Genomic DNA, 24,103 nt, shown 5'->3' with positions numbered 1-24,103 from the left:
ATAGGCCCTCATTAAACAAAAAAAAGTTAAAAGGGACACTAAAAAAAGGGGAGGGGCATTAAAACAAGCAAATAAATACAAAAACTTGTGCAGCATTGGCATCCAATAAAAAATGAAACTATCTGGGTATTTTGTCATTTTTTTGTAATGAATGGGACAAAGGTTTCTTCATATCTGGAGATAAACCAGCTAATGAGGACAAAATAGTAATGAGGTAATGAGTAATGAGTAAAACAGCTAATGAGGGTTCAAAAAGAGCTCTTGGTTGCTGGAATCTGGGTTGGGAGTAACGTTTGGGATAAATGCTTTCTGTGTGTAATTTGTTATTGCATTATTTCCAAAATGGAGGCACAACATAACCTGCTCAAGGGTTTCCAACCTAGTTTTTCTTAGAATCAGAGAGTATGGCACCTTGCCTTCTTTGAAAATTATTTTCAGGGCTTTTTTTTTGACGGATTTTGTTTTTTCTGACTCTTTTTGAGAGATGCCAGGTTGCTAAACTGGACAAGCATATTCAAAATGCATGTGGACAAAGGAAGCACAAATCCTTAAGGAATGTGAAGGGGGACACTAAATTAATTTAGGAGCTCAAGGAGGGTGATAGACATATTAGCTCTATGGATGATATCTTTAACATGGATATCCCACTTTAAAATTGAGGAAATTGTGATGTCAAGTAATTTAAAGGAGGACATAGAAATCTCAGAAGGGATAGGATTAAGAAAACAGGGTAATGATTTATGTAAACATATTGGCATTATCATGGACATAGAGGGGTTTACTCAAGTCGGAGTCATCATCTAAGTCTGAGTCATCATCTCCAATTTCATTGAGGATGCTCATAGGGTTGCTTATTAAATTTCTAAAGCAAGTTTCAACAACTGTTAGGTCATTAACTAATTTCCATCTGTCAGGAAATTCCTTGGCAAGGTTGTTAATCATAACTGAAAAGAGGAGGGGACCTAGGAGCATACCGTGAGGTATTCTATTGTGGACAGGGAGAGGACTAGAATAATGGTTCTACTATTTGACTACCTGCAATCTATTTGATAAGAAGGAGGCAACCAATTTCACCAGGAAAGAATCAACATTGAATTCACTGACAAGTTTCTCAACTAATATATTGTGAATAACAAGGGCAAATGCTTCTTGAAGGTCAGTGGAAATTAAATTTAGTTAAGAATTAGGTTTTTCAAGGATTTTTGCAATGTAGTCAATAGGAGAAGCAATGTAGTAGGAGGTAGAAGTGGATCTGCTATTCTCGAATTGCCTCAGGTCAGTAAGACATAGAATTTTTTTCCTTTAGCCAATCTGCAAGGAAGCTTGTAGAACCTATGAAATTACCTAAGGGCAGATGAAGTCATTTGAAAACAATTCCCCCCTCCCAATTAAACAGGAAGTGGATTTAGTATACTCTAAATAACCAAAGCCAGCAGATAAAAGATCTTATCTTAAAAAGGTAAAACATGCTCAAAGTGTCAAAAGCTAAACTACTTTGCAAAAGTTTTCTGCTGCAAAGTTGTCAGTTCCATAAAAAATTATGAACAGAATAGTAGAAAGTGCTAAAGAGGATGGAATACTGCTATATAATATGCTGTAAGATAGGTGTAAGGATGAGGTGTTTATTCCACTAAAGATTAAAAATCAGATTACTGTAAGCTGGAAAATCAGAACTTGGGTTCAAGCTAACATCACACCACAACACTACTTTAATTTCCTTGCTTCAAAACTGCTTATACCTCCAAGAAAACAAAAGCTCAACCAATAAACCCATACCTACTTTTGAAGATGCAATTGCTGACCTGAGTGGTGGAAAATGCATCTCAGAGCTTAATACCACCTCAGGGTACTGGTAGTTTGTGTTCTCAAACAGCTTCAGACCTGACAACCTTCAACGCAATACAGACCTGACAACCTTCAAAGCAATATATGGTAGATACCCTTTCAAAAAGTACCCACTTGGCGTGATATCTGCTCAGGATAAGCTGCAGAGGAAGCTTGAAGAGGTATGTCGAGGTTTGGAAGGTTTTAAAATATTTGTATTTGACATAATTTATCTACAAAGCCACCAAAAAAGATCACACCATAGACTTGCAGACATGTCAGAAAGAGCTGAATAGAAGAGCTTGAAATTCAGCAGATGGGTGGGAAATTCAACAGATTAAAGTGCCTGATTTCTGGCCATTCAGTCTGCTACCTTGGCAAAATCATCAGCATTGGTGACATCAAACCAAACCTAGAGAAATTTCGCACCATCAATGAAATGCCTATCCCAAAATCAAAGGAGTTGCAGACCCTCCTTGGAATGCTGAAAATTCTCTCAAGACGCTTCCCAAACCATACAACAGAACCAACCATTCATGGACCTGAATAAAGGTAGTGAGTTTGAATGGAAATAGCTCCACAGAAAATGTCTCAACCAGCTCAAAGAGACCCTGATAACTAACTTGGCTTTCTTTCAGAACTCCAACCAAACCCTTTTGCTTGAAGTTGGTGCCTCAAAACATGGACTAAAAACACAAATATCATCAAGCAGCAAAGTGTTTGCCTACAGATCAAGATTACTGAGAAAATTTGAACAGAACTACCCACAGCTGGAAAAAGAGCTCTCTGCCATACTCTATGGCTGCTACTATTTTCACCATTACCTACACAAAGAGGGATTACAGGTCATTGTAAATCATCTACCCCTTTCATTCAAACTATTCAAACCCTTCTTTACAGCAACACCAAAGATTCAATGTCAGATTCTATATATACATCTGTATGACTTGACTTTCAAGTATGGTATTGGTAATAAAGGTCTTGTTCCAAATGCACTGTTAAGACTACATCTTCCAGACATTGACAACAAATTACACAAATGAATCAAAATATTCATACACCCGCTTTTAAAATTCATACTCACCATGGGCAGCAGACTTGAGGAAATCAAACAGAAGAGATTTACTCATCATTAACTGCAAGCACTGAAGCCTTTCATCTTGGAGAAATGGTTCAAAACAGGAAACAATACCCATATACTAAAGTTCAGTGCTGGTGTATTTGACAAGAACTCTCAATGTATGATGACCTGGTATTTAAAGGCTCGAGAATCATTATTCCTACTCCTCTGTGAAATGATATCTTTCAGGGACTGCGCTCTGCTCATTCAGGTACTGAAAAAAAAAACAATCAAAAAGCTCGAATGATCATTCACTGGCTAGTTATTGACAAAGACATTGAAATATTTATCCAAAGATGCAATAACTGCACTCACAAAATGTCAATAAAAAAGAGCTAACTCAAACGCCATTTTGGTTGCCATGGACTACCAGACATGTTGACCTCTGATAACAGGCTGTAATTCAGTTCCAGTGACTTCAGGATGTTCATGAAAAAACGGAGCATAAAACATCCAAACCTAGCCTTTATCATCCTGCATCAAACAGGTTTGCTGAGAAATGTATATAAGCCTGCAAGAGAATCTTGAGCACACCAAAATCTGTAAATTGACATCCTAGTATATGAAATATGCCCATAGATGGCATGGCAGCACCAGAACAGAATCTCAAGAGCAGGTAGCTGGAGTCAGTCCTCCCTGTTATACAGAAGCATCTAGAGGAAACATTTTGCCTAAAGGAGATTTTTGGACTGACACGAGAAATATAAATTGCAACAGAAAGAATACTACTGCTAAGAAAGTACTGTTAAATCTCTGCCTAGGATTCAGTTAGTTTCGAAAATGAGTGTCCTAGTGACACCTAGCAGTCCTTGGAAAAGAGGAACCATTGTTGAAGTGCGTTCTCAGTCGCAATAGTAGGTAGTTGGTGCTGACAATGGATTAACGCTCCAACAGAACAAAATTAGACTTTTCCACAGGAATTGAAACAAAGAAATCTACTTCCAAAACGATGAAACTGCTCCATCGTCTGAGGTTGTATCCAAGATCAACCCTGTTGAGTGTCTAATTTCACTCAGCTTGGCAAACCCCATTAAACGCAATGAAAATAGTGTCACCACTGCTGCTATTGCTGTAGCACAACTATAGACAAGATCAGACCCAGAGAGATGCAGAGTAATGCAACAATGATCAAGTACAACATTAATCAAACCCATTTGATTCAACTATAGAGACAACAGCATGCTTTGAAGAAGCAAGATATACTATCCTGTTGAATTTGTTTGCTTATCAGTTTTAGTGCCTTTGCTTGCTTATTGTCTTTGCTATGTGCTTGTATTTGGTGCTGCACTGCTTTGCTCTACTTCTGTGCTTACAATGTTGTATTCACTGGTGCTTGGATTGTTTTGAAGAGTTATCCCAACTTGAGTCTTGCAAATTCACAGGCAGGCTAGGCATAGCCAACTTCATTCAGGCTATTTCAAAATGAGAGCTACAGATTTGTCACTGATCTAGGAAAAGTACAAATATAATCAATAAACTAATTCTTTGAAGGGCATTTTCTGAACTAGATATCCTCAGCTACTATCACAATTCTTACTTTCTTAGGTCCTGGTTGAAAATTTTAGGGCCACAACTCCTGCCGACCCAAATGCTAGGCTCAGTGTATCCCTATATCAGGTATGGTGAATATTAAATGGACTATTATTGACATTTAAAGATCTCAATTTTTGTTTTGGTTGCCTACCTCATGGACAGTATTCATAATGCTGTCAGACTATTTGATTCTTGCAATCTAGCAGAGGCATCTCATCTCAAAAGCTAAAGGTTTTCCAGAGCTTGGCTTGTTTTTACAACCTAGAAGTAACAAGTGAAAGTCATTATTTTGTATCACAGAACTCTGAACTATGCTCTGTACCAAAATTAACTCCTCCGTCCCTTAATTTAGTTGTTGTGTATGTTCACAATAATCATGCGTCTTTTTTTCTCTTTATCTTTGTCACTTTTATTTTCCCTTTTGTTGATACTTATTTATGTTAAATTTCTTTTCTGACCTTTAATTTAATTTTTTTTTCCTTTAATTGTATTCCTTTCTTTAATTGTAAATATTTCTTTTGACAACTAATTTGGCTTGATTTTAAGTGTTTTTTTTTAATTTTATGTATTTGACATTGAACATGATTTCGGCAATGTTTTTCTTCTTGACTGTGATTTTATTTTATTCCCCACCCCTTCTTCTTCTATTTTTCTGTTTATATTCTAGCCATTTGTTAAATTCTTATCATCCATTTTGATGCCTGATTAATGTTCCTTCTTTTGCTGCATTGCTTGTTTCTTCGTTTTGCTTTGTCTATTTCTTTTTGACATATGAAGCGAATTCGGCTCTATTAGAGCTTGTGATAGCCTTTGGAAAATAAATATTATCTTATCTTATCACAGCAACAGTAGTTATAGGATGAGAGCAGGCTACCTACATACAAGAAATAGCCCACCCTTTTGATTCATTTTTTTGCCTATTGTGATAACAGGGGGGTTTAATCAGTTTGGTTTTTGCCTCCACTATAACTTTGGTCTTGCTGGCATTGATCTCCGTCCCTAGCTGCCTGGTTGTGTTGTGGAGTTTATCAGCTTTACCTACAGTTTTCATTAAGAGTTGGTTAGATCATCTATATCATCATTATAGGCCAGATTATCTATCAGGATCCGTTGGAGTATTCTGGACCAAAAGGCCCCATTAGAACAGAACAAGCCGTGTAATCTTTAATAATTATAGGATTGAACTCCCACATGGCAATCGGTACATTTTTCTTTGGGATTTGGTCAATAAGGATCTTGGGTACAAAAGAGAATTCATTTTATTCTTCTTCACATCTGGGAGCGTCAGGGACATATGTCTGAACATCTGAGGTATCCTTGGCTGCTCCATAGTCTTAAGACAACAAACCTTTCTGAGACAGACTAGGGATTTTTTGTCAATTGCTGATATTGGAGATCCTGTAGGTCTACCTCGTGAATGAGCTCTATTTTCATAGCTGGAAAGCAAGAAGGAGTCTCCAGAGAGGTTTTGTTCCCTGTTTTGAGTAGGTGAGTTTCCAAGAGACGAATAACATTTCATTTGTATCTCAGTAGGTCTCTAAGAATTTGGTCGAGTTTTCCTGGAATGGAAAGTACGAGGTTTTAGCATGTCAAAGTGTACTGCTTCTACTACTAACGACTCATTGCAGCCCCAAGCCAACTAAGGCCAATACAGCTGTGCATTATCTTTCTCTACCCCAACTCGTTCAAAGCTTCACTATTTACCCAGTTCCAAGAAGTTGTAATTCAACTGCAAAATGTGTCTTAGCCATCTCAGTGTTTTTCATGTTACAGTCCTTGATAGTGGAAAAGAGCCACATTTTTTTTGCACAGAGTGTTATTTAACATATGATTTATGAAATGAGTACCCAGAACTATATGCAAATAATTCTTCTGGAAAACATTAAAAAAGTTTTCTTCTGTCTTTTGAAGCACCTACGTTTCAGAACAATACTTGACAACTATCATTACCCTAGCTTCCCATATTCTAGTCTTTGTTTCCAGAATTATCTCCCTATTCTCCCAAGTTTTTTAGCTGCGAAAAAGCACCGTGGGTCTTTGCTACTCCACTTTTTACATCTTTATGGGATCCACCATCTTTACTAATAATTAATTAAAAATAACTCTTTCAACAAAATAAGTTTTTTTTAAAAAAAGTAAAGAACTCCATTAAACCAAAATCAACAAAAACACAATCAAATAATCTATCAAGAATAGAGCTACCACAAATCAGTATCAATAAATAGATGAAACCCAAAACAAACAGAAATTAAGATAAATGAGAGTCAAACTCATAACGAGCAGACATTAATATGAGTAGGGTTCCAAACCCCAAGCTTTATAAAAGCCAGAATATAATCTGTACTTTACTGAAAAAAATTCAGATGAATTTACTGAAAAAATCTTTATTGTCAGTTTAGTAGCCTATATATATGCTTATATTTATTCTTTAAAATCTTAATTGATTTTTGATTTCTTAAAGTTAAAAAAGTTAAAACCATTTAAAAGACCTTTTTTCAGTAAAGTAAAAATTATATTCTGGCTTTTATAAAGCTTGGGGTTTAGAACCCTACTCATATTAATTTCTGCTCGTTTTGAGTTTGACTCTCATTTATCCTAATTTCTGTTTGTTTTGGGTTTTATTTATTTATTGATACTGATTTTTGGTAGGCTAGTTGCATTCTTGGTAGATTATTTGCTTCTTTTTTGTTCATTTTGGTTTAATGGAGTTCTTTACTTTTAAAAAAAAAACTTATTTTGTTGAAAAAGCTTTTTAATTAATTTCTGTTCGTTTTATATTGACATAGCCTTTTTCAGGGAGAAAGACTGAGCCTCTTCTAAAGTTAAACAACCATTCCTTCCATAAAAACCTTTAATAACTCCTGGGAATAGCTTACAACCCTTGCCCCTAATCTCTGGCGACTGTTCTTGCCCCTAATCTCTGTACAACTTCTTGGAACTGGGTAAATAGTGAAGCTTCGACCTAGTTGGGTAGAGAAAGAGCATGCACAGCTGTATTGATCTTAGTTGGCTTGAGGCTGCAATGATTTGTTAGTAGTAGTAGCAGTACACTTTGACATGCTAAAACCTCGTACTTTCCATATCAGGAAAACTCGACCAAATTCTTAGAGACCTACTGAAATACAAATGAAATGTTATTCGTCTCGTGGAAACTCACCTACTCGAAACAGGAAGCAGGAAGCAGGAAGTGTCCTGCTCAAAGACATAATTTCCAGAACTTTCAATTGTGTTGAACAAAATGACTATCTCAAAATTTTGATTGGATGTGTTTGGGGAAAATCTGGGCGTGAGAGGTTAGTTGCCCTCCAATTACTTTTGACTATTAAAAAGGGCACTAGCCCTTTCAATGTCCAATGGAATGAGCTCTTTTTGATGTTTCTACAACAACGCTTTCTATAAAAACCTTATATGCCCCCCAGGGCATAACTTAAAACCTTCGACCTGGGGACTCTGGGGGGTTTGTCATCCTCAAATACATAATTTCCAGAACTTTCAACTACATTGAATAAAATGGCTATCTCAAAACTTTGATTGTATGGGTGTGGGGAAATCGTGACCGTGATAGGGGGTTAGTTGCCCTTCAAATCATTTTCAACTATTAAAAAGGGCACTAGCCATTTCGTTTTTCCAATCAAATGAGCCTTTTTTGAAGTTTCTAGGACAACGCTTTCTATAAAAAACCGTATATACCCCCAGGGCATATCTTACAACCCTTGCCCTGAGGGCTGTGAGGAGGGGGTTGTCATCCTCAAAGACCTAATTTCCAAAACTTTCAACTACGTTGAACAAAATAAATATCTAAACATTTTGATTGGATGTGGTTGGGGAAAAGGTGGGCATGAAAGGGGGGTTGGTTGCCCTCCAATCTTTTTTACTATTAAAAAGAGCACTAGCCCTTAAAATTTTCAATCGAATGAGCCCTTTTTCAAATTTCTACGACAAAGCTTTCAATTAAAACCTTATATGCCCCCAGGGCATAACTGATAACCCTTGCCCTGAAGACTGTGGGGGGGAGTGTCCTGTTCAAAGACGTAATTTCCAGAACTTTCAACTGCGTTGAATAAAATGGCTATCTCAAAATTTTGATTGGATGTGTTTGGGGAAAAGGTGGGCATGAGAGGGTGGTTAGTTGCCCTCCATTTAGTTTTGACTATTAAAAAGTGCACCAGCCCTTTTAATTTCCAATTGAATGAGCGTTTTTTGAAATTTCTACAACATTGCATTCTATAAAAACCTTATATGCCCCCAGGGCATAACTGACAACCCTTTCCCTGAGGGCTGTGGGGGGGAGGGGGTTGTCATCCTCAAAGACATACTATCTAGAACTTTCAACTACGTTAAAAAATGGTTCTATCTAAAAATTTTTATTGCGCGTTTTTGGGGAAATGAGTAACATAAGAGGAGGTTAGTTGCCCTCTAATTATTTTAAACCATTAAAAAGGGCACTAGCCATTCCAGTTTCCAATCGAATGAGCCCTTTTTGAAGTTCTACTACAACGCTTTCTATAAAAACCTTATATGCCTTATATGCAATCACTTTTGACTATTAAAAAGGGCACTAGCCATTTCAGTTTCCAATCGAATGAGCCCTTTTTGAAGTTTCTACGAAAACTTTTACAATAAAAACCTTATATGCCCCCCGGGCTTAACTTACAACTCTTGCATTGAGGGCTGTAGGGGGGGGGGGGATTGTAATCCTCAAAGACCTAATTTCTAGAAATTTCAACAACGTAAAACAAAATGGCAAACTCAAAATTGGGATTGGATGTGTTTGGGGAAAAGCTGGGCACAAAAAGGGCACTAGCCCTTTGAATTTCCAAACAAATGAGCCTTTTTTTCAAGTTTCTACGACAAAACTTTCAATAAAAACCTTATATGCCCCAAGGGCATAACTTACAACCTTATCCCTGGGGGATCTGGGGGGAGTGTCATCCTCAAAGACCTAATTTCCAGAACTTTTAACTACGTTGAACAAAATGGCTCTCTGAAAATTTTGATTGGATGTGTTTGGGGAAATGGTGGGCGTACGAGGGGGGTTAGTTACTCTCCAGTCACTTTCAACTATTAAAAAGGGCACTAGCCCTCTCAATTTCCAATTGAATGAGCCCCTTTTGAAGTTTCTACAACAACGCTATCTATCAAAACCTTATTTGCCCCAGGGCATAACTTACAACCTTTGCCTTGGGTGTTTTGGGGGGTAAGTCATCCTCAAATACATAATTTCCAGAAGTTTCGACTATTTTGTCCAAAATGGCTATCTCTAAACTTTGATTGAATGTATTTGGGGAAATGGTGGGCGTGAGAAGGGGGTTAGTTGCTCTCCATTCACTTTCGAATAATAAAAATGGGACTAACCCTTTCAATTTTCAATCGAATGAGCCCTTTTTGGAGTTTCTACAACATCGCTTTCTATAAAAACCTTATACACCCCCAGGGCATAACTGACAACCCTTGCCCCGAAGGCTGTGGGTGGGTTGTCATCCTCAAAGACATAAGTTCCAAAACTTTCAGCTACATTGAAAAAAAATGGTTATCTTAAAATTTTAATTATATTTGTGGGAAAATGGTGGGCGTGAGACGGGGTTAGTTGCCCTCCAATCACTTTCAACTATTAAACAGGGCATTAGCCATTTCAACTTCCAATCGAATGAGCCCTTTTTGAAGTTCCTATGACAACACTTTCTATAAAAACTTTATATGCCCCCAGGGCATAACTTACAACCCTTGCCCGGAGGGCTATGGGGGAGGGTTGTCATCTTTAAAGACCTAATTTTCAAAACTTTCAATTACGTTGAACAAAATTTGGATTGGATGTGTTTGGGGAAAAGATGGGTGTAAATTGAAGTTAATTGCCCTCCAATCACTTTCGACTATTAAAAAGGGCACTAGCCTTTTGAATTTCCAATCGAATGAGCCCTTTTTCAAGTTTCTCCGACAAAGCTTTCAATAAAAACTTTATGTGTCCCCAGTGCATAGCTTATAACCCTTGCCCTGAAGACTGTGGGGGGAGTGTCCTGGTCAAAAGATATGATTTCCAGAACTTTCAACTAAGTTGAACAAAATGGCTATCTCAAAATTGATTGGATGTGTTTTAGGAAATGGTGGGCGTGGAAAGGGTGTTAGTTGCCCTTCAATCACTTTCGACTATTACAAAGAGTATTAGACCTTTCAATTTCCAATTGAATTAGCCCTTTTTGAAGTTTCTGCGACAACGCTTTCTATAAAAACCTTATATGCCCCCAGGGTATAACTTTCAATCTTTGCCCTGAGGGCTGTAGGGGTCTTGTCATCCTCAAAGACCTAATTTCCAGAACTTTTAACTACATTGAAAAAAATGGCTATCTCAAAATTTTTAAAATGGCTATCTCAAAATTTTTATTGGATGTGTTTGGGGAAAAGGTGGGCGTGAGAGGGGGGTTTAGTTGCCCTCCAATCACTTTCGACTATTAAAAAGAGCACTAGCCATTTAATTTCCAATCGAATGAGTCATTTTTGAAGTTAATACGACAAAGCTTTCTATAAAAACCTTATATTTTGATTGGATATGTTTGGGGAAATGTTTGGCGTGGAAGGGGTATTAGTTTCCTTCCAATCATTTTCGACTATTAAAAAGGGTACTAGCCATTTCATTTTCCAATCGAATGAGCCCTTTTTGAAGTTTCTACAACAACTCCTTCGATACGAAGTGCCCTGGTCTAAAGGGGAAAAAATGACTCATTGTGCCAACAACGTTCTTTACTGAGACAGCGCTATTGCGCTGCCTATGATACTACCCAGTTTAGTGAAGCATTCCAGTTGATCAATCTCGTTTTTACCCAACATCATCTCTTCACCTTTATGTATTCCTATTTTAAGCAACTTCGTAGTAATATTAACTTTCTAACATATTGTTGCACATTGAATTCTTAAATTCTCCAAAAATTCATCCATTTTGCAAACATTTTTATCTAGGACACGAAAATCATCTGCATAATCTAAATCTAGGGGGGTTTTGCCTTCCCATTTGATTCCAATGGGTCTCTTAATCTTTGCTATGTTCCTTAGGACAAAGTCCTGTTGATTGATCCATATAAATGGTGCTGGAACACAACCTAGATTAACTCCTGATTCAATACAATACCAGCTGTTAACCTCACTTCCAACCTCAACCACAGCAATTGTTCTCGTATATAGAACTAATCACCATATTGTACTTATCTGGTATACCATACAAGGATAGGATGTATACCAGAATGTTTGGCGTGGAAGGGGTGTTAGTTTCCTTCCAATCATTTTCGACTATTAAAAAGGGTACTAGCCATTTCATTTTCCAATCGAATGAGCCCTTTTTGAAGTTTCTACAACAACTCCTTCGATACGAAGTGCCCTGGTCTAAAGGGGGAAAAAATAATACATTGTGCCAACAACGTTCTTTACTTAGGCAGCGCTAAGATTAACTCCTGATTCCAATACCAGCTGTTAACCTCACTTCCAACCTCAACCACAGCAATTGTTCTCGTATATAGAGCACTAATCACCATATTGCACTTATCTGGTATACCATACAAGGATAGGATCTTTACTAAAGCTCTTTCATCAGCTGAATCAAATGCCTTTTCGTAATGCTAAAGTTTTAGGGTTTTGTTGTTAGGATGGAACAGCCATGTGGATCTTTGCCCTAAGTGGGATTGTCCTAGGCCCAGGGTTGTCTGTTGCACTAGGTGTGGTGGTGTGCAAAATTGTGTATCCTTATTATCACCGTAACTCAAACTAGGTTGTTTATTGCTAACCATGGATGTAATAGTAAAAGTTCGTATTATATTGACTTTTTTATGATTTTCAAGAGAGATGTATGTCTAAGTTCTTAGTTGAATGAGGGGTGGTAGCAATCCACTCCTTTCTAACATCTTGCAGAGGCTGTTGTATAGGTCTAGATCCCATAATGGTTTTCTGCTGCACCTTGCAATTTAGCCAATTACTGGGAGAAGTTTTGTAACTGATGGGAAGTATCTGCATACTTGTGTCTCCTGTACGCTGTACATTTTAGGATCTTCTTACTCCTACATCTGAATTTATGACTCTTTGATGAGGATGACCCAGCTCAGTCCCAATAAGCCCCAAGCTTAGTACTAGTCTCATGAAACAGGGGTATCCATATAGGCATGAAGAAATGAATTGGGAAACTATTGAAAGAATTGAAATTCTGGAGACAAAAAAGAAAATAGGCTACTTTAGAAATATTGATTTCAAATCTCTAAAAATATTTAATCACGAGAATTTTATTTTGTGGATAAAATGAAGACAAACTCTCACATTAAAATTCACCTTTTTACCCGTTGGTAATTATTATTGTTAAAACTGAATCTTAGATTTAATTATAAATTGACAGTAAAGTCAACTGGCTGCCTGCATCATACTCTGTGGAAGAAAATTTTCATTTTCGCTCCACCCAAGCCTCCCCTCCTCTAAATATACCTGCTAAGGTTTTACCATATTTATTGTTTTAAATCATTTCTCTAATTTACAGAGTAAGGTGGCAATGAATGTCAAAGAGCTCAGTTTCAAAATAGAAGAACATGACTTAATACCTGGTTCACTGCACATAGTACATTCTCTAAGGCCAGACTGGAAACTGGAAAATGTTAATGTAAAGGTATAGGTAATATTTTCATTTTCATATATGATTTACATTATTGATTTACTTATGATTTACATAAGCAAATCATAAGTAAGATACTTATGATTTACATAAGATACTTATGATTTACATTATTATTCTTGGTGAGAGCATTTTAGAGGTTGCTAATTAATATTGAACTAGCTACAAAAATAGGTTTAGACAGGTCAGATTTAAGAGTATGGGTAGCTTATAAGAGTGGAATCCGGCACTACTGTAAAAACATCAACGCCATCTAATGCTTGGCTTTTTTTACTATAAAAATAAGGCAAAATTAGTGTAATTGGTAAGCCTAGTGTTGTAATAATTGTCTGACTAGTAAGAAAGTAATTGGATTAACGACGCTTCTTGACCGCTAAGGTCCCTGTTTTGACCCTGTATTGTTTTGCTACAGCCGGGTGCAGGTCAGGTATAATTCTCTTCAATTTCTTTCGTGAAGGTTAGTTGTTCAGTACGAGCTAGCAATGTGCACAAAACTTTTTTGAAAGGAGAAAGGCACAAAGGAAGAGCACTGAATTTATTGGTTACTGAAAAAATTGATAATTGATCAGTTGGACATCTGTATTATAGACTTTTTGTCTGTGATTGAGGCTCTTGATAGGAAATACAACGAAATTCTCTCTCTCTCTCTCTCTCTCTCTCTCTCTCTTTCTCTATCTCTCTCTCTCTCTCTCTCTCTAGACTAGTCTATTTCATTTGCTAATTAATTTTTTAGGTATTTAAAAATGGCATCACAAATAAATTACTGGGAATATATGACAAATATGATATGACGAAAGAGGATATGATACTAATTCGTGTTTATGGATCAGGTACAAGTTTAATGATAGATAGACAGTTGGAAATCCGTAATATACAGGTTAGTCATTTTACCCTTTTATATAGGAATTCCACGTTGGAAGGCATATAAACAAGGCTATACAAAAAAAGAAATTGATTGACTTTGTTGTTCAACCTTAATTGTGGGAAATTGCAAAAGAAAATCACATTTATTATTACTATGATGACCAGAAATTCTTTCTCCGTAGTCAAATACCCCCCTCCCTCCTACCAAAAAACCTTGCTTATGGGGATGCATATGATGTTGAAAAAGTAGTATTTTTAATTTTATTTATTTATTGGAATTTATATTACTCTATCTATGCACTGAACAGTTTTTACGTCATATTAAATGAAAATCTTGTCCTGAGGGGTGATAAGAACACCCTCAGGGGTAGTACAGTGCAATGAAAATCAATGCGGATTTTGAAGAGGGAGAGGATTCACTGACCAGCTCTTCGCCTGATTCCCCAACAGGACTAACGCTACAATCTCCCCATAATTAATATGTTCCTTGATTTTGTGGCTGCTTTCGACTCTGTAACCCGCAAAAATCTTTGACGAATCATGTTGGAAGATTGTATGCTGATTGAATTCATAGAGCTGTTGAAGGCCTACTACGAGCATTGCAAATCGACAGTAAGAGTGTTGGACGAAGAAACAGAGCCCTTCAATGTTGAAAGTGATGTAAAACAGAAGTGCATATAGTCCCCTGTTTTGTTTAACTACTGTATAGGCTGGATTCTAGAAAGAGCACTCTCGAGTGGGGTCTATAAAACTATTTCGAAAAACAGATTCCAAACCCTTAAAAATGGTGTCAGATCGAAATAAAAACTACACCATTGGAATCACCATACCTGAAAACCCCATTTAGGAGAATTACAGTCCTCCGTCTTGAGCAACAAGGAAAATCAGTTTTTCACATGCTTCTTATTTCTTCGCTAAAAGTAATGTGTTTCATTTATTTCTTCGCCGCCTGGGGAGTTCTAAAACCTCAAAAAGAGATGTAAAAGGCCTCATATTTGAAGGAAATTGCTATATCTATTGTCTTTTTTAAGTAACAAAAGGTAATATTAAAATAAAACGCAATTTTTTATTACAGCTGCATCGCCATATGTAAGATGAATCTAACACACGTATCTTTGACGAGAGATTATATAATACACTTATGATATGAAAAGTTGCTCTCTGTCATATTTGAGTAACTCTGCTGCTTGATTAATTCTTTACTAGGTCCCGGCCAAGAAAAGCCAAAGGCTTTTTCTGTGTTTGATAATCACTAAAGCTCGATTATTCATACAAGTATTGTCTTGTTACGCAAATATTTGATAGTAATTGATCTCTGGAATACGTTTTTGAAATTCTGGCCTCAAACATACAGTTGTGTTTTATCATATTTACCATTTGTCTAGTTTATATAGGAACTTGATGCGTCATTTCTGTTCACCGTTTCTGTGAAAGAAATTTAGCCATTTAAACAGGGGTCTACTTTAAAACTCGTAATATTCACCAAAGGCTAATGAGAAAATGATGATCTTGGATAAGTCGATTTTTCTTACAAAAACAGTTATTTTTTTTTTAACCTCTTTTTTATTTTTCAATTTTTAGAACCTTTTTAGTTATTTTTTTATTTTTAGTTATTTAGTTATTTTTTTTTTAGAACCTTTGAAACAAACCAAAAATGTTCGTATTATTCTTCTTATTAATCGGGTTAGTATCGAAACGTTTCTCGTATTCTCATTACAAAATCAAATTTTGAGCCCTGTAATGCGTTGCTGCAGCTGAGCTCCAGCTGAGCTGCAGCTGAGCAACTGGACTCCGGGTTTCGTACTACCAAGCTTAGATCAAACGCAATGCGGCACTGCAGGACCAACCAAAAATATTAATAAACATTCCAAGAATTTGCTACCTGTTAAAGGACAAATTGCAGCCTATTTAGCTCCGAGAACAATAAGTAAATAGGCAGTTGCAATAGGTTTTAACAGGTGCTTTTGAACACAATTTAATAATTCTAGCTTGCTATTGAATTTCAACCGATGAGAAGAATCGTAACAGGACATTAGAGCAGTGCATCAGGTCTTTCTCTGTTCGAAATCCAAGTCCATTGATTTAGACGTGATTAGTAAAAATCATTTATGTGCTGATTTTAGCGCGTTATCGTTCTGTTTGTAGTTACTTTTTTAAATGTCAATTTTGGCCCAGTAATCCCAGATACCAACTACAAAAAGTGCAAGTGATCACGTCATGTTTATGATACCCAAGGCTATGACTCTTGTGGGCCACCCCTTTGCATGTCACCCAAGCAGGTAATAGCTGACATGCTCCTTTTTGGGCGGCTATCCCTGGGGACTATTATTCCTTTTTGGAGAGAGAAAGAGAATAAGTGTCTTTTCTTGCACTGTGGGTGGAAAATTGTACTTTGATCCTTGGGGCAGCCAACGACAGGAGTGTAATCATCAAGGCCGGTAAAGTAAAAACCACAATGAGGATGAATCCATTTTTTCTCAACGACAACACTTGACTGATAGCTTTTTGCACAGGAATAGATTACTATATAATTTTTATTTTATTTATTATACAATATATAATTATATTGTATTTATAATACAATATTTGTATTATATAAAATACAAATATTGGTATGTTTAATGTTGAGCTCACTCCAAGGGGCCTGCTAGTATTATTAACAAGGAACTACTTAGTAGCGGTGATTGAAGGAGGGAGAGGCTCAGCACCAAGGAAGAACAGAACCCTTCGAGAGGCAATTTCAGCCGATGTGGTGTTTGGGAACCTCTTAAGACCGTCTTTTGTCCAGTCTAAGGTCTTCAATAATGGGGCCCGATTGCCCAGATGGAGCGCTCACAATTCTGAGGTCCCACTAGAGTCGTGTTGGTTCAGAATGAAGCGCTAATCAGGTAGTAAACTTCCTCGAGGCTAAATACGAGCCTGAGACTAATAGAAGACAATTGCTTTGAGGAAAAATTGAAAAGAACTCTGAAGAGAGTTAAGCATTGCGTGAAATCCTCCGGGGGTTGAAAACAGAAACACTTTTGAAGTTCGAGCTACTTTGGGGATCATTGCCTCGGGTAGCGCGTACCGACGCGATGGTTGAGGGCAGCATTTGGTTGTCTTATCATCATGTTAGTTGTCTGCGTTGTTCATGACATGTACTACCGGATGTATCTATCATCTGCACGTAGCTGAAACGGTGTCAACGGAACCAGTGCTTTTGTTGCTTCACCTGCAAGACGCTGGATTCCCGACACTGAATTGGTCTGACTTCTGTTTCTGGGAGGCATTTTGTGGATCTTCCAGATGAGCGGGAGTTACCGCAGTTACCTCAAAGTTGAGTTTCCATGAACATTTCCTTGTTGGTTTAAATTCATTCGCCCTTACTCACATTCCCTATATTGTCCCTCTTCCCTTGGAAGATTTTTCTAAGTCAAAAAAAAGGAAAGTTTGTTCGCGATTCTTCAGGTTTGCGAGATAGACTCTTCAACCTCCTACATTGGTATGAATTTTAATAATAAATTTGGGCTACTGTGGGGTGTATTTACTTTTAATAGGATGCTACTTGTGCTGTAACAATAAGCACGTCCCTAGCAGGTTTTACTTAGTCACCATTATACGTTCACTGGGTTTTAATCAATAGACTTCAACTGAGACAATGATTTAAAGTTAAAACATAAATTTTATGCTTAAAGCTAAGACCCAAATATGCCATCTATACTCACTTTATCAGTGTTTTGACATTCCCAAGCTGAGGAATGGCCCAGCTTTATTTTGGTAAAATATGACATCACCCCCTATATGACATCATCATGCATATGAAAATACAGTATTTGTCAAAATTGAATTCTATTTTAAATGTTATGTTTGTTTAATTACAAAAGACACTAGATATAGCAATTCCCTTTCAAATGAGCCCTTAAATTGCTCTCTTTGATGTTCCAATGCCCCACTAGCAAAGAAGAAAAAAAAGAATAAAAAAGCGTACACACCAGTGCTACCTATGCAAAAAAGATTTCCCTTGTTGTTCTAGCCAGGGGGCTATAAGTTTCCTGTAGGCCTAATCGGTTTTCGGCATGTAGACCTAATGGGTTTTCGGCAATTGCATCCTTTTTCTTTTGATCTGGCGCCATTTTTGAAGTGTTTCGGGCTATTTTTCGAAATTCCCATAAGTTTTTGTTTTGTAAAAAACTTTTACTTTTTTCTCGCTAGCCAGTTTTTGTTACGCGTTTTTTAATTTTTGGTTACTATGGGCCGTGATTAGTTCTTTACTAGGTTGCAGCTATCGCTGCAACTATGATTTGTCAACCGCAATTGACCGTCTGAAGTTGCTATGCCAATCAGATGCATCAATTGGGTACTGTGGCACTCTCCACATTTTGTGGGGAGAAAAGAAAATCACGGCTTTCAGGTATGAATAGACTCAAGATGTGTTCAGAGGGTAAAATATGTTTTCATTTTCCTATTCCTGGTACTTAAGGTCTCCTATTAGGCGTGTGTAAGATAAAAGGATCTTAAACCAAAAGCAGACCATCCTTAAGATATATCGTGCGAGTAAGGTCTAAAAAATGAGCTAAGTTTCTCCAAACCCTGTTTGATTTTATTTCAACATTCTAAGAAAATACACGATTATACCCGAAAATACTCAATAAACCTAATTTTTTGAGAAATTACCTCCAAGGTAAGCCTTAAGGGCTCCTGCCCATGGATTCTTGTAATACGGGTACCAAAACAATTCTTCGGTTCTAACCTCCTCTTTTTTGGCATCCATCAGAAGAAAAACTGGCATTTTTACGATTTAACGTATTATATACTACATTAAAGCTAATTTTTACATTAAAGGTAATGATAATAGATATGCCAACATTTTAGAAGATTATCAGAAAATATTTTTCAGAGAAAGGTGTCTGACATACTGTTATGTGTCTTGCTGTATTTTGACTATTAGCATCCTTATTACGCTTGGATTTTTCTTTTCGCGTAACAGGGTTCCAAAAATTGGTCCGAATTTTAGACTTGTGTCTAATGTATTGTTATGCGAAACTGTGTGACAAACTTCTGAAGTTACATTAAAGAAATTGAAATTCGGCCTTCTAGAATAAGGAAATTCGGCCTTCTTGGGCTGAATAACTTTTTTACGTTTGTAATAAAATTTTAGTAATTAATAAAATGATTCATGATAAAATGATTGAAATATTTTATGCTATTTATGGTCGTTAATCGCTCTCCATATCAGATCAGTTTTTGTTATTTTCGTTTTCAAGTAGTTTTTGGTAAAGTTCTGATTTTTTTTTCTATATCATCTATTCCAGTAATTGGCAACCTTTTAGTCCAAAGAGCGAATAAGTGTTTCATGACTGTAAACGATTCCTTGAAGAGCCACAGTTAGTGTGTATAGAACTATACATAATAACGTATGTATCACTTTTTAACCATAACTTGTATTTAAGAATATCTAACCAGGTATCAACAAGTACAACCCGATACTTGTCAAAAAATGATTTTGGTACTTACTTGTTTTAGCGACCACACTTTGTTCTTGATCTGTAATGAAACTGGTGTTCTGGGTTCACTCGAAGAGAATCAGCTTAGCCTGAGCTAGATAAACGGTAACTATGCAGTTATATTTTAATTAAATATTTCATATACATAGTTGGTAAGGTTAGGTATTTAATATAATGCGTTCTGGGTGGCCTGCTTTCCATAACGCTGTGATGTAGTTTCCATAATTTTGTCGCTAAAGTATTACAGATTCGTCTTATTTTGGTATATTTCAAAAGGATTAACCTAACTTCAATTCTTTGGTGTGGTCGCTATAACACGTTATTTTTTCCCTTATCTTTTCCAGCCCATCGGATCAAGAGCAGGCGAGAAAATTTATGAGAATCATTTAAATTCATGTTCAACAGCTCACAACCATTTGTAAAACAAACTTCACAAGGTTAAACACAATTCCACATATCTTTGAATTGACACCAAATTGTTAGCAATCAATGAAGTTTGATAGAATATCTTGCTGCACTATACCTGACAGTTCAAATATGATTCTCAAACTTTATCCTTGAGCTATTTTATCTCAATTGTTGCCATGCTAATTACAAGCACAAATTCTCTCATAAGTAGTTTGATAACAAGGTAAGGTGTGATGTACACAAGACTAACGTAGCGATATTGCTCAAAGATCGTACGCCAATTTGGAAATAAACCAAAAACTTTAATTTACGTTAGGATAACAATCTGGATAAAAATTATGTAGAGTACCTCAGATTTCAAATTATTCATGTTGATGAGTTTGTGAAGAGAAGTTCTATCATGTCGTGAAGTTTTAACATAATCAACATGACGGGAAGTTTCTCAAGAGCTTCACTTTAACGACGACAGAGCCGCATGTTGCGTGCGAGCAGAGTTGCCAACTTTTTCGTCCATGAATGTATCACCTGAGCATCCAAAAAGGTGTTCATGTTGAAGTCTCAAAAACTAGAGGTTATTTTTTTTACCAGTTGTACTATTGACCTAAAGACGCTTCTTAAATCTCTTTCAAAGCGGCCACTTAATATCAATTATAATGAAAACGAAATAATACGTATAAAAATTATTTTAGAATGACTTAGTGTGATGGCACAGAACTCATAAAAAACATGTAAATCCTTTACTTACGGCATCTCTGGAAAAACCTGGATGCTGAAAAAAGAATATCAAGAAAAAAACACTATTTTGGTGAAAAATGTTATGTTATTTTACCAAAATATATATTCAGTTTTGAAATGCTTCGTTTTATGTTATAAATTTACAAAATGTGTCCTTTTTTGTCCTTTTTTTGTCATTGTCTGCCGGCACGTGCGAATTTGTCATTTTGACATAAAATTTGTCCAGTTGGCAACCCTGGCTATGGCCCTAGTGACTATAGCTTATGTATATGCCAAGTTTAGTAGGATTTTAACTATTATATAACTCTAGATGTGTTTGTCCATGTTAACTTTTTTTTTACATCAATACGGTGGTTCTCAAATTTATTTAGACACTGTACCCCTTTTTACCCAAAAAACATTTTAGGTACCCCTTCTCAGTTACCGGTACTAAGTAAACTGTAGCTAAAATACAAAGGCAATTCCCAGTCATATAGTTAAAGGGTTGTTTCAGTTTGTTTTTGTTGGCCGGCCGCGTACCCCCCTATACATATATATATATATATATATATATAAAAACAAACTGATATATATATATATATATATATATATATATATATATATATATATATATATATATATATATATATATATATATGCATATATTGGGAGGGGGTGTTGTCTTCTGGTTGTTTCATGAGGAACTTATGGCTTATCTTGGCCGTACTAGCCATTTAGAGCTGAACAGCTAGCCATTTCTTACGTATTTTATTCCTGTTTTTTTTTTAATAAATCAATTCTCTCTCATCTCTAAGAAAAAATTTCTCTTTGCTGAATCAGCTTTATAAAATCCAAAACAAAATTAACCGTAAAAACCAATTCAATTCACCTCATTCCTTGCAATCCTTGCATCTTAAGAATTTAAATTTTGTCACTGGATCTTATAGTGTGTATCCAAGTGATATACATTACGTATATCACTTGTTTTTGCATGTTATTGCTTGTTATACTTGTTATTGCATGTATAATAATACGTGCTAACACGTGTAGGCTACGTGTGTACTTAATTCATTTAAATTAAGGAATACAGCAGAAAATGCTTAATTTCAAGGAAATAAATCTTTTTCTTTTTGGAGAATCAAATTTAGCTTTGATACCGTACTGCTAGTCTAAAAATCTAAACAGTAAGCGTAACCGTATTTTCATCAGATTCATCATTTTAGGTAACTTTAAAAACTAGTGTCAGGGACGTTTTTCACATTAAAACATTCAAAAACGGATTCATTTCAGAAACGGATTCTAAGTTAGCCGTCTGCACAAATAGAGGATAAAATATTGAATTCGTCGTGTCAAAGAGCTTAGTCTCTCTCTAAAGAAGTTCACGGGTTAACTCGTAGCCTCAGCACGAGATATTGTCTATGCTCTTTGTCTTTTTTTAGAGATTGTTTGAAGTTGGTGGTTGGTCAATTAAATTACCTTTTATTTTGAAGGATCAAATTTAGCCTGGATAACTTAACGGTAGTCCAAAAATCTGCACAGCAAGATTGACCTTATCTTTCATCAGATTTATCACTTAAAGCTACTTTAAAAAACGAATGGTAAGGATTTCATTTCGTGTTAAAACGTATGGAACGTTATTCCAGAAACGGGTTTATAGTAAGTCGCCAGCACAAATAGACAATAATATATCTGTATCAATACCATCGTGTCGAAGACTTGCTATAACGAATTCCATGTCTGAGCTGGTAGCCGTGGTTTATCTTTACTCACTTTATATTTTCAGAGGTTATATGAGGCTGGTTGTGGATCGAAACTGTACGCAATTTTCAAAAATGGACTAGCATATGAATACGTTAAAGGCAAAGTCCTCGATACTGCCTCCTGTAGAAGTGAAAATGTTTACCCTCATGTAGCAGAAAAACTTGCGAAATTTCATACAGTGCCACTGAAACTTAATGAAGGAACATCAATTTTATGGGACAAAATGCGGCTGTTTTTGAGTTTGAAGCCATCTAAATTTTTGCAAGAAGAGCAACAGGAAAGGTATTGTTTTTTTGTCAGTAGACTTTTGAAGCCATTTATGGTAATAGCCATTTATGGCCATAATAAATATAGCCATAATATAAAAATAGCCATAATAAATAGCCATTTATGGCGAAATAAGTGCTATGTAAAATTCAAGGCTGGCTTGTTTTATTTTCTATCATTTATTAATGATAATAACACAGGTGGTTGGTGTTACATTGTTACTAAGAAAATTTTAAATTAAAAATAGCAACAGTTTCAATCTGAATTATGTTGCCCTCTTTTAGAAAAAACTGCAATACAGCGTGACGTTTTTTGTTTTTTCTTAGAGATACTTTTAAAGATTTTCTTCTTAAAATATCAAGGACAGTGAGAATTAAATTTGATCATTTGAATTTCTTAAGTGGAAATTTGCAGAACCATGTAGATGTTTAAAAAATTAGGAAGATCGGAAGTTCAGTTTTAATGAAAAATGCGAGACCGAAAAAATTCACTGATTCCAAAAAAAAGAAATTATTGACCTTCTATGCTGATCTGGTACTTACCAAACGTTTAATAAATGACCCTTCGAACACAAGACTTCATATATAAAAATTAATTAGATATATAATTGCAGTTATTAAGTATAAAGAAATATCACCTATATTTTTATATTTTGATCAAGATGGTTCCAACTTCTGATCCCCCTGTGATGCAAAGAAAACATTGATCGGGCCGAAACAACCAGCGGAATATTAATCTCTACAGATGACCTAGTATCATAATCATGGACGGAAGATCTCAGGTTTGCTAAGCTATCAAAACACGGGAGGTTTATACCCTTCTGAATCCTAAAAATGAATAGAAGTGTATACAACTCCCGTAATCCGGAAGCTGGTAGTATCTTTACACGCTTATACGCGTTTCGTACCGAATCCCGGGGTTGTAGGCCATCTAACAGCTGAACAGCGTTGTTTTGTAGAACTGGTACTGACCAAACAATAGCAGGAAATGTTCCAAGCCAAACTCTACTACAATACAATATATATGGATGGATAAGGGAATAATAAAGAAGGCGCATAAAAAAAAGGAGGGAAAAATTCCTTAAGTTTCTCATTATACCCAGGTCACGAGACACAGTTTTACAAACATACTGTACATGGCGCTTGAATGATAAAACGTCATCAATATAAACCCCCAGGTACTTATAAGAAAACACCCGCTTTAAAGCTCCATACTGCGTTACAATATCCTGAATCCATGGATAAAAATCTGGTGAACGGGAAAAAATAACAAAATTAGTCTTACCCAGATTAATCTTTAACCTATTTACCCTTAACCAGGAATATAACCTTTCAATAGCATCTTTCATCGATGTCTGAAGAATTCTTCTGTCTTCGCGGTACTAACAGCAACTGTGTCATCAGCAAATAATGATACCGTCTCATTTCTGGGATTTTTGGCCATATCACTAAGATTAAAACAACAACTTGTGATACAATTAGGCATATC

At 36.1% G+C, this 24,103-nt stretch overlaps 1 protein-coding gene across 2 annotated transcripts in view; it reads left to right on the top strand.

Annotated features, from left to right (window-relative positions):
* The window catches only part of LOC148941062 (ethanolamine kinase 1-like), a 50,371-nt gene that overhangs the window by 2,310 nt on the left and 23,958 nt on the right, over positions 1 to 24,103 (top strand). Inside the window, exons 2-4 of one of the 2 annotated variants that reach the window (XM_089105669.1) lie at positions 12,984 to 13,109; positions 13,849 to 13,992; positions 22,371 to 22,630. In XM_089105669.1, coding sequence (XP_088961795.1) covers positions 12,984 to 13,109; positions 13,849 to 13,992; positions 22,371 to 22,630 — 530 coding nt within the window. Of the gene's footprint in view, positions 1 to 12,983; positions 13,116 to 13,848; positions 13,993 to 22,370; positions 22,631 to 24,103 lie in introns of those variants that run through there. The other variant, XM_089105670.1, reaches the window with a different exon arrangement.

Source organism: Artemia sp. Qi Xiang Cuo, chromosome 19, assembly GCF_049724085.1.
Source record: "Artemia sp. Qi Xiang Cuo chromosome 19, ASM4972408v1, whole genome shotgun sequence".
NCBI classification, from domain to species: domain Eukaryota; kingdom Metazoa; phylum Arthropoda; class Branchiopoda; order Anostraca; family Artemiidae; genus Artemia; species Artemia sp. Qi Xiang Cuo.
This window is presented reverse-complemented; position numbering and strand designations above follow the sequence as displayed.